We start from the raw sequence: 13,776 nt of genomic DNA, 5'->3' as shown, positions 1-13,776 counted from the left end.
TTCATTGAATGTTTATTTTGAGTGCACATAATAAGCATTCAGTGAATGGACCTACAATTCATAGGATAAATATAGAGTTTTAAATAGATCTCACATCCTCACAACATTGCTAAACGATTAGTACTATTATTATCTCCATTTCACAGATGATGAACTGAGTCTGAGCATGGTTAAGTGATTTGTTTGAGGCTATAAGGCCAATACATGTGGAATCTTTGATGCATTGTTAGGAGAATCCAGTGTCCCTTTCACACTTGTGTTGATCACTCTGAAAATACTTACTATAGGAATAATGTCCAATAAAACACCTTGTGGATGATGATTCACTTCAAGAGATGATTAGCTTTTTCAAGCCTCCTTCCTTGCTGCATTCCTTCCTTCTTTCATTTCTACTTTCCTGCTGTCCTGCCTTCATTCAGTCAATCTTTTTATAGCCTGCCCTATGCTAGTCACCAGGCTATGTCCTGGGCATATATGGAGAACCTTAACATTTAGAGAAGAAACCAAGCATGAAAGAAGCTTTCTGTGAGAAGCCCTTATTCTCTCTTGCTGGTGGGACAAGAGAGGAGTGTTCTTGCCCATACAATGAGCTCTGTTCTTAGCATTGTGTATAGGAAAGTGCTGCCCATGTTCATGCCAGGCATAAAAACAAGTTGTAGTTTCAATTGCTATTGTCCTGATAGTCAACCTGACACTGTCACTCAACTATCCTGCTATGAGTTCCTCCCAGCAAAATCACATTTTAAAGAAAGAACAAAGTCTACATTTTTAATTTAATATTCTGGGTTTTGACAGATTATGTAATTTCTCTGGTCTTTAGTTTTATATAAAAAAGAAAAGAAAGGATAATAATACCTCCCATTTACCTTTCATAAATGTCACAAGATCAATGAAGTAGTAAAGTAACCTTAAGAAGACTAAGTATAAGAGCTCTGGTGGCATAGTATATAAGGCACTTGGCTGCTAACCAGAGGTCAGTGGTTCAAACCCACCAGCTGCTCCTCAGAAGGAAGATGGGGCAATCTGCTTCCATAAAGATTTACAGCCTCGGAAACCCAAAGGAGGTCACTATAACTTGGAATGGACTTGATGGCAGTGGGTTTCATTTTCGGTTTTGGCATTGGTTTTGAATATCACTAACACGGCATTTAAGGCTCTGAGTGATGCTGCATTCATTCACCTTTACTCCTCCTCTACCCTGACTCCCACCCACACGTGCCCACATACAAGATTCCAGCCACCATAACCACCTAGCTGTGACCTGAATATGCTCTGAACTAGCCTGGCATCTTGCCTTTCTTTATACTCTTCCCACTGCCTGGAATACCTTCTTCCCATCACTGCCCTCCTCCCACATTGCTCAAATGCCATCTCCCCTATCCTAAAATAACACGCCTTCCTCTTTAGTAACATCGAGTGCCTTGAACTTCTCATATCGCACTCCACATTGGAGCTACAGACGGCACATAACAACAACAAAAACAACAACAACACATTTTAGACTTCCCTGACTAATTATATCTTGCATAGAGCACGTGTTCAGTAAAATTTTTCTTGAATCAAATTCTGCTTTTCTTGTCTATGCTTTTCACTGCCTGTTCACAATACTTCAGTATTAACATAGCCCCTGGCGCATAGGAGATACCCAGTGCTTACATCTGGGGTGGGGTGGGCTTTAGGACTAGCATCTTCAATGGACAGCCCTCTGTTGGCCAAGGTGTGCTTTTCCCTCCACTTTACATAAATATCACAGGAAAAGATATAGAGCTTGGAGAACAAAGCAAGTAGAATGTCCCCTGGATGAGGTTCATGACCCAGGAAGAGAGTATTGTTTCTTAAAGTGTGGACCCCAAGTTAACAGGCTTACCCAAATGACTTTCAGTGACACACATGTGAACTTTTTTTTTAGTTTACTAATTGTGTAATCTCCTATGTATTAAAAAGAAATAAGCACATCAAACCTATTATTATAAAGATATTCTTTAATAAAAGCTCTTGCATTTGGGTGAAAAATGAGTTGATTTAAAGATAAGCATTATGGAAGTAATGGTTACAGGATATGGCCAAAAGATGGATGGTGGTGGTCCAAGTTTGGGAAGCCTCAGAACAGAAAAAATACTTCTGGGGAGTGTGGAGGTGAAGATAAAGGTGAAGCAGTGCTGTGCTGTGGGTCCTATCTACTGGTAGCAGCCTGGGGAATGAACAGAATTATTTGCAAAGCAGTGTTATTATGCAAAACTCCATACTGGGAAAGCAGGATGCAAATGCAATGTTTTCTGAACCCTACTGTTTCCTCAAGGAGACCTGGTGAGATGGTGGTTAAGAGCTTGACTGCTAACCTACAAGGTCTTCAGTTCAAACCCACCAATCACTTTGTGGGAGAAAAGACCTGGCGATCTGCTCTCATAATGATTGTTGTTGTTGTTGTTATGTGCTGTAGAGTCGGACCTGACTCATAGTGACCCCTCCTGGGGTTTCCGAGCCGGTATCACTACGGAAGTAGAATGCTCAACCTTCCTTCCGAGGAGTGGCTGGTGGGTTTGAACCGCCAGCCTTCTTTTTAGCAGTCAAGTGCCTTAGGCATTATGCCACCAGAGCTCCTTTCATAATTATTACAGCCTAGGAAACCCTATGTGGCAGTTCTACTGTGTTCTGTAGGGTCACTGTGAGTCCAAATCAACTCAACAGCACCCAACAACAACATTGTTTCCTCAGAGGATTGAAGAATACATTGGTGGATGTCAATGCAAACACCCAGCCGTACAGCTCTGGGATGAGGGTTCCTAAAGGCAAGGAGATTTTAACAGCAGTCTTGGTACAAGTGTTTCTAAAGGCTAGGAGGAGATTTTATCACCATATCCCTGGACTGTCAGATACAGAGCACCCAAATGTGGGTTGCTTTTCTTTCTTTCTTTCTTTTTCTGCAAAGCACAACACTTTACAAAAAGAGAAACACTTCAAAGGAAGTCCTTTCCTCACATAAATTTCAAGGCCCTATTCAAGATCCACATTCATCTTCCTTATCCAATTACAGGATCAAAGCAGAAGCGTTTGGCCTACTTTGTGGGTTTAAAGACATTGAGGGAAAAACTAAGAACATTTAAAACTACCTTTTTTTATGTCACAGGTCTTTCTCTAGGAGAATCTGAGTCTGTTTTCACTATCTGCTCTTTACAAATCTCTGGATACAGAAAGCCAGGTCAAAGCATTAACATGCTCTAATCACCCAAGCCATAAGAGAGTCCATTACATCTCTCAAAAATCCAATCTCATCTCAATTTGCTGTGTCTAGTATACATTTTACTCTTGATGCTACTTCAGCTTCCCTCCAGATCCCACTGCCAAACTCTTGATTTTTTTTTTCTTGATTAGTTTTAAAGACCTTACATGTTAAAATGAAAACTACCAAAAAAAAACCACTGAAATGTTACTTTATTAATCTCTGCAAAGCTACTGATATTTAGCACATCTGTTCATTTTAATGTTACAATATGGGGTTCATATTTCCTAAAATAGGACAATCCTTGTCCTCAATATCAATGCACTGGGATTTGAGGCCCTGGTTAGAAAAAAAAAAGAAAAACAGCAAATATGATGTTCTCAAAAATATTTAAGTGCCCAGTCTGCCCATTGGTGGATTGATTTTTCTCTATGGAGATAAATTTGTTGGCAGCCAACAGAATTGGAGTATAAAAGATGACCTCGGGCAGCTGCTGCCATTTGTCTTGTTGGGAAAATGAGGATTTTGTTTCTCCCCAGAGGTAATGCTGTGATGCTCTGAACACCGTCGGGGTTCTGTTTCTGAAGGGTTACACTGGAGAAGAAGAATGCCTTGTGGTTTATGACAAGATTGCCACAGAATATTTTGTGCACACTATGATTTGTATCGCCCATTTGTGCATAGGCCATAAAAGTGCACTTTTTATCAGGAACATTTGTGAATATATAACAGCACTGAAGACATATGGCCACTAAATAATTCACAGTTATCTATCTTCTCAGCAGATTCCTTATACACCTACCATGTTTTAATGCCTACTTTCCTCAAAAACAATATTCTTTACAGCCCTTCCAATCTAAAAATGTTTACTGACTGACAGCAGTATATGGATACCATGGGATTGGACTGTAAGGAAGGGATATGCTTTCTACCTTCTCCAACTCTCCCCTGAACTCTCAGTTGCCCCTAACTCTTCTAACCAGCACCCTACCTTACAGGAAAAAGTGCCATTCCCAAAAGTGGATGCTAACATCTGATTTCTGGTATTAGAACTGTAAGATGGAAGTCACTGACTAATCTTCACCCTCTTCTCTTTTCAGTTCAATATCCATTTACAGTCCCAAGGAGAATCCAAATGTGTTTGACGCTGCAGCATTCTTCCAGTCTGTGGGGAATTTCTTGGGGATCTTTGCCGGCTCATTTGCAATGGGATCTGCATATGCTGTTGTCACAGCACTGATATCCTTTTGTCTGTGTGTTAAAAGCTGGGGACTATTAAGAATCAGGCAATACCCCTGCGATGTAACTGAGGATGAACAACCTTCAAGCCAGTAAAAGACTAGTTTGGTTGGAGTGTGACACCATGTCCCTGGGCCATTTTGGTTCTGAATCATCCCTGCAGGCACAGGCAGTCACCAATGGCAGAGAGGCCAAATCATTGTCTTGTCCAAGGTCTGTTCTAGCACTGTTAATACTGTCTGGTCTTAGCATATTAACAGTCTTTAAAAAAAAAAAAAAAAAAAAAGCCATGTAGAAATAGTAGTAAATAGAGGGCATCAGTATTTGCCATATAAACTGATGATTCCAGGGTCAGAAACAAGACAGAATTGACTTACAATGATAAACTGGGTATGCTCTACTCTTTTCCAAGCTTGTCAATCACTAGCTTACAGGGCAAACCAAAGCCAAAAATCACTGTGGTTTTGAATAAGCACCCAGAGCAATTTATGGAAGGGGATCTGTGAGCAATAAGGAAATTATATGTTTGCCACATCTGGGCAATTGGGTTGTCTGATTCTTTCTTTGACAGCAGGGGTGGGAGAGTCCCTGGAGGATTAGCCCTATGGAGGAAAGGTGTTGAGGGTCGAAGCAAGTCCAGGAGACTATTCACTCGGAGCAACTATGGGTGAAGTGTGTTAGAGCTGAGGAGGAGAGCCAGAAGATCAATGCCAAGTGTGAGGGCTGAATGGAGGCCACAGAGAAGAGCCTGCACAAAGATCGAGGGCCAAAGACCTTGAGGAAAAGGACAAAAGAGGTTGCAGGACTCCAGCAAAAAGAGGGCAAAATGTTAGGATCTTTTCCCATGGAGACCTACTCAGAAATTTACTGAACATCCACTAAAAGCATATACAGGTAGTCCCTGACTTACAATGTACTCTGCTAAAGATGTCTAAGAGGAGTCGGGAGAAAAATAAAACATGGATCCTGCCTTCAACTAGTGACACATTTAAAGAAAAAAGCTATATATTGTAGAATAAGAGTGGGACAAAAAGTGGATGTCAAAGCTATAGACAAGAGATTGGGACTGTAACATTCAAGTTGGAATGAGGCCATAGTATCTGTAATAATCTGATATATTTGTGGCCACCCTTATGATTCTGGAAAATAATTTGAAAAGTAGTATTTATATGCATAGTGGGATTTGGGGTTGGTCTGAAAGATAGGTAGATTATGGGGCAAAGCCTTGGGTGATAAATTGATTCAGGCGGGAAAGACCAACATTTTTAATGTGTATAGATGGGACTGGTGTGCCACATGCACAGATGTGCCTGAAAGGGTCACAAGGCTTGGACTGGTGGGAAATGGAAGATGAAGGAGCACAAGTGGGATGGTAGCAGCTTGTGGAGCATCGTGGGATGTTATTTAAAAGAATCTGAACTTTTTTTCTGTAAGCCACAGGGAAAATAGCTTACAGAAGCTTTCTGCATAAAAGAGTGACAAGCTGAAAGTGCTGTTTTTAAAACATGAATGTGAAACTAGTATGTAGAATGAATCAGAGGAGGGGAATTTGATAATGACACTAACTTTGGAAAGGAAGCAACGGGACGAGACCAATGTTTAGCGGGAACAGTCTCTAGGTTTTAATGATTAGTTGGCTGTAAGAGACAAGAGAAAAGAATTAAAGACCACTCCAAAGATTTTCTCTGGAAATCTTAGAGAATGGTATTGCCATTGACAGAAATAAAGTGAGTCGGCAAAGTTGGGGTTGGTTTCTAACAAAAATAACAGTTAATGATCTGCCAAGTAATTATGATATGCCAGGCTCCTTGCCACTTTAATCCATTTAATCTTCATAATGTTCATCCCATATAGATATTCTTTCTATGGGATACTGAAGCTTAGAAAGAGTGAGCTATGATTGCCCAAGGTCATGCAGCTAGAAAGTGATAGAGCTGAGAAAAACTAGAATCCAGGGAGTGGGAACCTAGAGGTCATGCTCTTAATCATTACTTCCTGTTGCTTCTTAATTTGGGGATGCTATTGTGAGAAAGGTCACATGTTGTTTGAAATAAAGTAATATAATGATGATAGCAACAGTTTTTGAATGTATACTGTGTGCCAGGGTCTTTACATGCATTTCTTCATTTGAATCAATGCTGAAAGACAAATTATTATTACTTTCACTTTGCACATGAAGAAACTGATGCTCAAGGAGGTTAAGTAGCTCACTCTGGGTCAGGTATTAGTAATAATGAGCATGGTACTAAAAGTATCACCTAACATTTATGGAAAATTTTACTACCTGCCAGCCATTGCCCTAAGCATTTTGTATGGATTATCTCAGATATTACAAGAATCCCAGAAGGTAGATACTATTATTATCCCAATTTTACAGCTGAAGAAACTCATTCACATAAAGATCAAACCACTTGTCTAAGGCCACACAACTAGTGTCTTATGGGGTTAGGATTCAAACCCAGGCTTGATTCAGCTCCAGAGTCTGTCCTAGGTAGAGGAGCTGAAATAGGTACTCTAACTGTTGTGAGGGAAATGTATAGACACATAAGTGAACATGTTCATAGGAGAAGAAAAAAATTTCCTGGTGATTGGAAGTCTGCCATGAGATTGAATTAGTTTTGGAAGAAAGAATATAGAGATGAAGAGTTGGAGACTTGATGACTGTGGCAGATCAATCTTGCAGCATTTGATGGACTTTAGCTAACTCTCACAAACACAAGCTGTGAAGTGGGCAGGGGCAGGCACTTAAAATCATCTCCACCACAGTAATAATTTCAAAACCTAGTCCAAAATGAGGCAAAGAGCTCTGGATATAGGTGTGAGGGTCGGTCCAGAACTGAATTACTTTTTGGAGGAGGTTGAAAGAAAAGAACACCCAACAGCTTGTTGATATTGTGTTACTCAAACTTCATTTTAAAACAAACTAGAAGAGGGAATTCAGAGGAATAAACTCCACTAGAAACAAAGACTATTCTACAAATAATGAAGATACTGAGAAAAGGATCTAAGGTCTCCTCATGTTTTCTCCAGATGAAGAATTATTTCTAGATCTTTACTGGGTCTATTTTCAATCAAGATATTTTTCAAAACAAATTAAACCAAATCACAGTAATAGTTGGTGAGTAGCGACCAGGACCTTAAAACCTTGCAAACGGCCATCTAGATGCAACTATGGGTCTTTCCTCATTCAGAACAAAGAAGAAAAAAGAAAACCAAGAACACATGGAAACAATTAGTCCAAGCAATTGGTAGATCATGTGATCCTCATCCTAGATGACTGTGAGACCAGATGAACTAGATGGTGACTGGCTACCACTGTCAACCACTCAGAGGGGGATCTCTGAATACAGTGGGAGAACAATATGGAACAAAACTCAAAATCACTTAAAAAGAAAAAAACGGACCAGGTTTGCTGGTCTGATAGAGCCTGATGGAACCAGTGAGACTATGGCCCCTAGCTGCCCTTCAGGTCTGGAATTGAACCCACTCTTGTGGCTTCCAGCCAAACAAAAGACAGGCATATGAGCTGAATATTTACATTAAGTAGATACACTCCTTGGAGAGATTGATCATGGGAGAATAGAAGGGCTGTGTATGCACAGGGAAAAAGCCCAAGGGGCAGGAGTGCATTGGAGGGAAGGACACAGGGAAGAGGTTAACTATGGGGAGGAAGTGAGAGGAATAAATTGTGGTAAATTATAGTCAATGTCACGAGACAAAGTGTATGTGAGCTGCTGTATGGAAAGTGAATTTGCTCTGTAAATTTTCACACAAATCAAAATAAAAATTAAAAAGTAATAGAAAAGCTTACATACCACTTGCTGCATAACAAACATTGTGCTGAGTACTTAATGCATATTAATGGGTTTATATAATTACGATGTAGGTTGTATGATTAGCCTCATGTTCAGATGAGGGAACTGACGGTTAGCATGGTCAAAAGATTTGTCCAAGCAGATATGTGAATTTGAACCCAGGCTGTCTGCTTCCAGAGTTCACTCTCCAATCACTATGTTGTTCTGTCTTTCAGTATTTTGTTCTCTCTAAAACTTTACAAAGCATTTTTAACATGCATCATCTCATTTTTCTCTGCACACTGTGGAAGTAGGTATAATCCTTATTGCCAATTCACAGAAAATAGCAATGAGTCTCAAACAAAATAACATACTGCTTAGAAATCACCCAGTCAGAGCCAAGAGTCAGACATGGAGCTTCCACCCCAGAAGTCAGTCACCCTTGTGCTTCCCTGTCTACTGCTAAATGTCGCTAAATGTGGAATCTCCATCAGATTTCATTGTAGAAGCAAAGAAACCCCACATGACAACATATCCTTCTTATGTATCAGGAAGTTTGGGGCCTAATGTGGACACAATTGCAATGTAACCCCTTTCCATTGATCAAATACTCCTAATCATCTCCCCATAACCCATTCTCTGCCTATCTTGGATCACTATCTCTTTATCCTATTTGCAATGTATAGACTATTGACCAAATGTCATCCAAGCCCAAATGAATCATTGCCTGCCAAAGGGCATCTTGCCTGACCTAGAAATAATACACTTTCTCCTCTATCCTACTTATTCCAAGAGGGCATTGGCATCTTTCCTATCATTGAATACAAATTTTCTTCTTGATCTTATTTCAACCCCCAAGAAAGAAGACTCTACAAGGCTTTCTGTCTACAGGCCAGTATTCCCTAGGGACCAGTAGCCTTCTTCAGCATCGACACATTTACAGCATCATCACCTAAGCCACATTCTCCTTTATTTGCCATATTTGCTACAATTTCCCTGAGATGCACACCACAAGGATTGAGCACAATTCTACAAGTTGTGTGCCCACATTTAGCTGATTTTATCCTGTTAGTCAAGATGCCTCTGTCCTGGGAATTTCTCAGGGGATTTGAAATTTCCCTTTGGATGGATTTGGAGAAACCAAAAAGTCTGTGTGTGTGTGTGGGGGGGGCGGTCATTACTGGCCTGAGCTTTATTAAGAATAAGAGGAGAAAAAACAAAATAGAGAGTTTACAAAGTAATAGATAAGAGAAAAAGATAGACACAGGCTTACACAACTCTCTAGCAGCTTCTGATCCAGTGGGCGGCCAGGCTGGAATGGTTCCAAGAATATCGACAAAAACCCACCCATCTTTTGGGAATATTTATACCTGAGTCTGGGGAATTGGAGACAGGGTCTAAATGACCAGGACTGGAAGGCTACCTGACCGGTGTTCAGACTCAGTGGTGCTGGATCACTCAGTAGGGGTTCCTGAGCAGCACTTTCTGAACCCCCTGTATTTGCTTTGATCAAGCACTGTCCCTGGTTAGGGCTTTAATTGCCCAGAGCTAGCTGAAGGACAGGTCAATCCTAACAGGGAGGAAGTGATTCGAATGTGACAGAGAGGGAGAAGGGAATGGTTAGCAGTTTCTTACAAGCACAGCTAAACAAAATGGGGTTTGAGACCATTTTTGGGTGTTGCAGTCATTGACTCTTTATCCAAATACACATTTGGATTTCTAAAGGTGATTTCAGCCTCCAGTGAAGCTGACCTTCAAAGTAGGCACCAATGAGTTATGGCCTTCCAGTTAGACTTGAAAATCAGGACTCTTACCTCAAAGTCGGGAGCTCTGGTAGCATAGTGCCTAAGGCACTTGACTGCTAACCAGGAGGCTGGCAGTTCAAACCCACTCAAACCCACCAGTCAGGGCTGAGTCTATGGCAAATAACAACAACAACAAGAACTCAAAGTCACCAAGAGCTCTGGTAGCATAGTGCCTAAGGCACTTGACTGCTAACCAGGAGGCTGGCAGTTCAAACCCACTCAAACCCACCAGTCAGGGCTGAGTCTATGGCAAATAACAACAACAACAAGAACTCAAAGTCACCAAGAGCTCTGGTAGCATAGTGCCTAAGGCACCTAACTGCTAACCAGAAGGCTGGTGTTTCAAACCCACCAGCCACTTCTCAGAAGGAAGGTTGGGCAATCTGCTTCCATAGTGATGCTGTCTCGGAAACCCAAGGAGGAGTCGGGGGCTGACTGGATGGCACATAACAACAACAACAACACTTTAAAGTCAGCAGGTTAATTTTCCTCAGATAAAAATGCAATTTCTTTGTTAAAGCAGTTGTTGTTTCCCTTAACGTATCTTTGTCACTTGACCAAATTTACCAAGCTGTGTGAGTTCCCAATGCTGGAAACAGGCCTCTTTTTCCTCTTGTCTTGGAGCGCCTTTCTGTCTGCGGAGGCTGCCAGCCTAACAGGTCAGTGCTTTATTTTGTGCTACAAGCTGAATGTGTGAATATGTTTGCATGTGTCCATGTGTACCCCGCCCTGACCCAGAGGGAGGTGAGACAAGGTTTCTCTTAAAGGTATTTGTGTTAGAATCAGCCTCTCTTGGATACCTTGGGGAGAAAAAATAATACTTCATCCATTTTGTATAAAACAGCTTAACAGAAAGTCTCCAAAATGCCACCTCCTATTCTCTCATTGCTGGTCAAGAGAGGCTGTTGATTTGAATCTACAAATAACCGATATATAGAGAGGTGATAGCTGACTTTACAAATGAAAGTCCCCATGCAGCACATGCAGGGATGTTCACAACTGCTTTGTAAAGGAGGTCTGTGGCTTTCCACTGGCTGATAGAAACTCATACTAGAATAAGCTGCCTCTCTAGCGTGTGTACAATCTCACACATATCAGGGCCTGAAATCTTAACAGACACTCTGTTGCAGGTCTGAAAACAAAAAGCAAGTGTGGCAGCTGTACAATTGAATATCTTTTACAACATAACACACAGACACACAAAGTCTATAGAGAGAGTTCCCATAGAACTGTTGATAGAGAGAGGTACAGTCACTAAGGTCCAGGGGCCGCTAATCCCATGATATGGATTCAGCAATTAGATTGCCCTTATGCAGTAGCGTGGGTTTGTGCTTGGCTAGCTGCAACGATTGGATGCTTTTCCATGTAGAAGAATCACTATTCATCCAAACAAAATGTCAAAGCTATTCTTCTTCGGTCTAGTTCCCTGCTTCTCTCAGGTTTTAATCCTTGGCCTCTTTCTGCTAACTACATCTTAACTGACAGTTAAGTGGTCAGAATCCCCGTAAAGTGTGAACTGAGAATAAAGCATGCTTGTGGTATAGTGCCTAAGGCATTTGACTGCTAACCAGAAGGTTGGCGGTTCAAACCCACCAGTCCACTCTGCAGAAGGAAGACTGGGCAATCTACTTCTGTGAAGATTTACTGCCTCAGAAATCCAGAGGGGGTTGCTATGAGTCAGAATTGACTCAATGGCAGGGAGTTTGGTTTGTTTTTGGTTTCCCTAGGTATTTGCATTTTGTTAAGACATACTCTACTTCTGTGTAATAATAAAAGTGGACATATATTGAGCGTGTACCATAAGCCAGTTGCTGGTTAACTGCCTTTTATGGATGATCTCATTAATTTACAGGAAGAGTCAAAGTAAGGAATCTGCAGTTTACTCAGTCAATAGTAACTTGAGAGTTAGGATTTGAAAGTAAGAAATCCTATTCCAGAGCCTAGGCTGTTGGGTGCCAAGCATTGCTCCTTTATGAATGAAACACCATCTGTGGAATAGCAGATAGGCCCATACAGTAGGAAAGTGTCTGAGACCTTTGTTGACTACCTGGTCCATTTGCCCCTAGGCTGGTTTTGACCCAACTCTGCAGATTGGCAAGGGTCAAGATATTCCAACAGGCTTTGAGGGTATCTGTTGCTAATACAAGAAGCTCTGGTAGCATAGTGCCTAAGGCACTTGACTGCTAACTAGAAGGCTGGTGGTTCAAACCCACCAGCCACTCCTTGGGAGGAAGGTTGGGCAATCTACTTCCGTAGTGATACCGCCTCAGAAACCCAAGAAGGGGTCGTTATGAGTCGGATCCAACTCCACGGCATATAACAACAACAGTTGCTGATACAAGGAGTTCTGGTCACATAGTAGTTAAGGCATTAGGCTGCTAACCAAAAGGTTGGTGGTTCAAACCCACCAGCTACTCTTTGAAAGAAAGATGAGGTAGTCTTTTTCCGTACAGATTTATAGCCTTGGAAACCCAGTGGAAGTTGCTATGATTTGGAATTGACTTAATGGTAGTGAGGTTGCTTTGATTTTGGTTGCTGATACAAAATCCTTGGTTGGTGCAAATGTGCTAAGCTGCTAATGAAAAGGCTAGAGGTTTGAGAGTGACAAGACGTTGCTTAAAAGAAAGGTGTGGCAATCTACTTCCAAAACAATGCGTCATTGAAAATCCTGTGGACCATATTTCTACTGATGCACATGAGTTTTCATATATCAGTCAACTGGACAGCAACTGTTGTTTTTTTGGTTTCTGATACAGACTGTCAGCATGCCAGTTCTTATGACACTATAAGATTATATTAGCAGATTTCACCCTACTCGGCCATTGGACCCACGTCATTCTAACAGGAGGTATGTTATGGTAGTGCATGACCATATTATGAAGAAGGTTGCTCAAAAGCAAACAAAGACCACATAAATTAAATAATTTTATGTCCTTTAATTGAAATAATGGAGGAAAACCATTTGTATCATGTTGTTTTTGTTAGGTGCCATTCAGTCAGTTCTGACTCATAGCGACCCTATGTCCAACAGAACAAAACACTGCCCAGTCCTGCACCACCCGCAGTCATTGCTATGTTGAAACCCATTGTTGCAGCTACTACGTCAATATATCTATTAATGGTCTTCCTCTTTTTTGCTGACCTTCTACTTTACCAGGTATGATGTACTTCCCCGGGACTAGTCTCCCATGTTAGTATAACCAAAGTATGAGAGAAAAAGTCTGGCCATCCTCACTTCTAAGGAGCATTCTGACTGTACTTCTCCCAGAAAACATTTGTTTGTTCTTCTGACAGTGCACAATATATTTAATATTGTTCCACAACACCATTATTCAAATGTAACAATTCTCTCTACCTTATTCACTGTCTAGGTTTTGCATGCATATGTGACAATTGAAAACACCAGGCACATCTTAGACTTCAAAGTGACATTTTTTAAAAATACGTTTGATTGAAATATAATTTACATATAGTGAAATACACAAAGCTAAAGTGACATGGGACAATACATTTTTTTGCCACTGTTCCCTCTCCTCACCCCCACCCCAAGTAACCAACAAAGAAAATTTCCTTCCATGTATAAATCTTTCCTTAATTTTTTACAATAATCAACTAAAACCTTATTTGTCCTTCTGTGATTGACTTATTTCACTCAGCATAATGCCCTCCAAGTTCATCCATGTTATGCAGTGTTTTGCAGATTCTACATTATTCTTTT

General features: G+C 40.9%; 1 protein-coding gene across 1 annotated transcript in view; it reads left to right on the top strand.

The window, feature by feature from the left end:
• Positions 1-13,776, top strand: part of SLC9A9 (solute carrier family 9 member A9) — a 1,057,350-nt gene that overhangs the window by 509,235 nt on the left and 534,339 nt on the right. Inside the window, exons 7-8 of the mRNA XM_007952889.1 lie at positions 4,321-4,459; positions 10,612-10,717. Of these exons, the coding sequence (XP_007951080.1) occupies positions 4,321-4,459; positions 10,612-10,717 (245 nt within the window). The remainder of the gene's footprint in view (positions 1-4,320; positions 4,460-10,611; positions 10,718-13,776) is intronic.

The sequence above is a fragment of the Orycteropus afer genome, unplaced genomic scaffold (genome assembly GCF_000298275.1).
Source record: "Orycteropus afer afer isolate SDZICR_OR568_19922 unplaced genomic scaffold, OryAfe1.0 scaffold00363, whole genome shotgun sequence".
In the NCBI taxonomy this organism is placed as follows: Eukaryota; Metazoa; Chordata; class Mammalia; order Tubulidentata; family Orycteropodidae; genus Orycteropus; species Orycteropus afer.
Note: the sequence above shows the minus strand (reverse complement) of the source record. Positions and strands in the feature narration are given on the sequence as shown.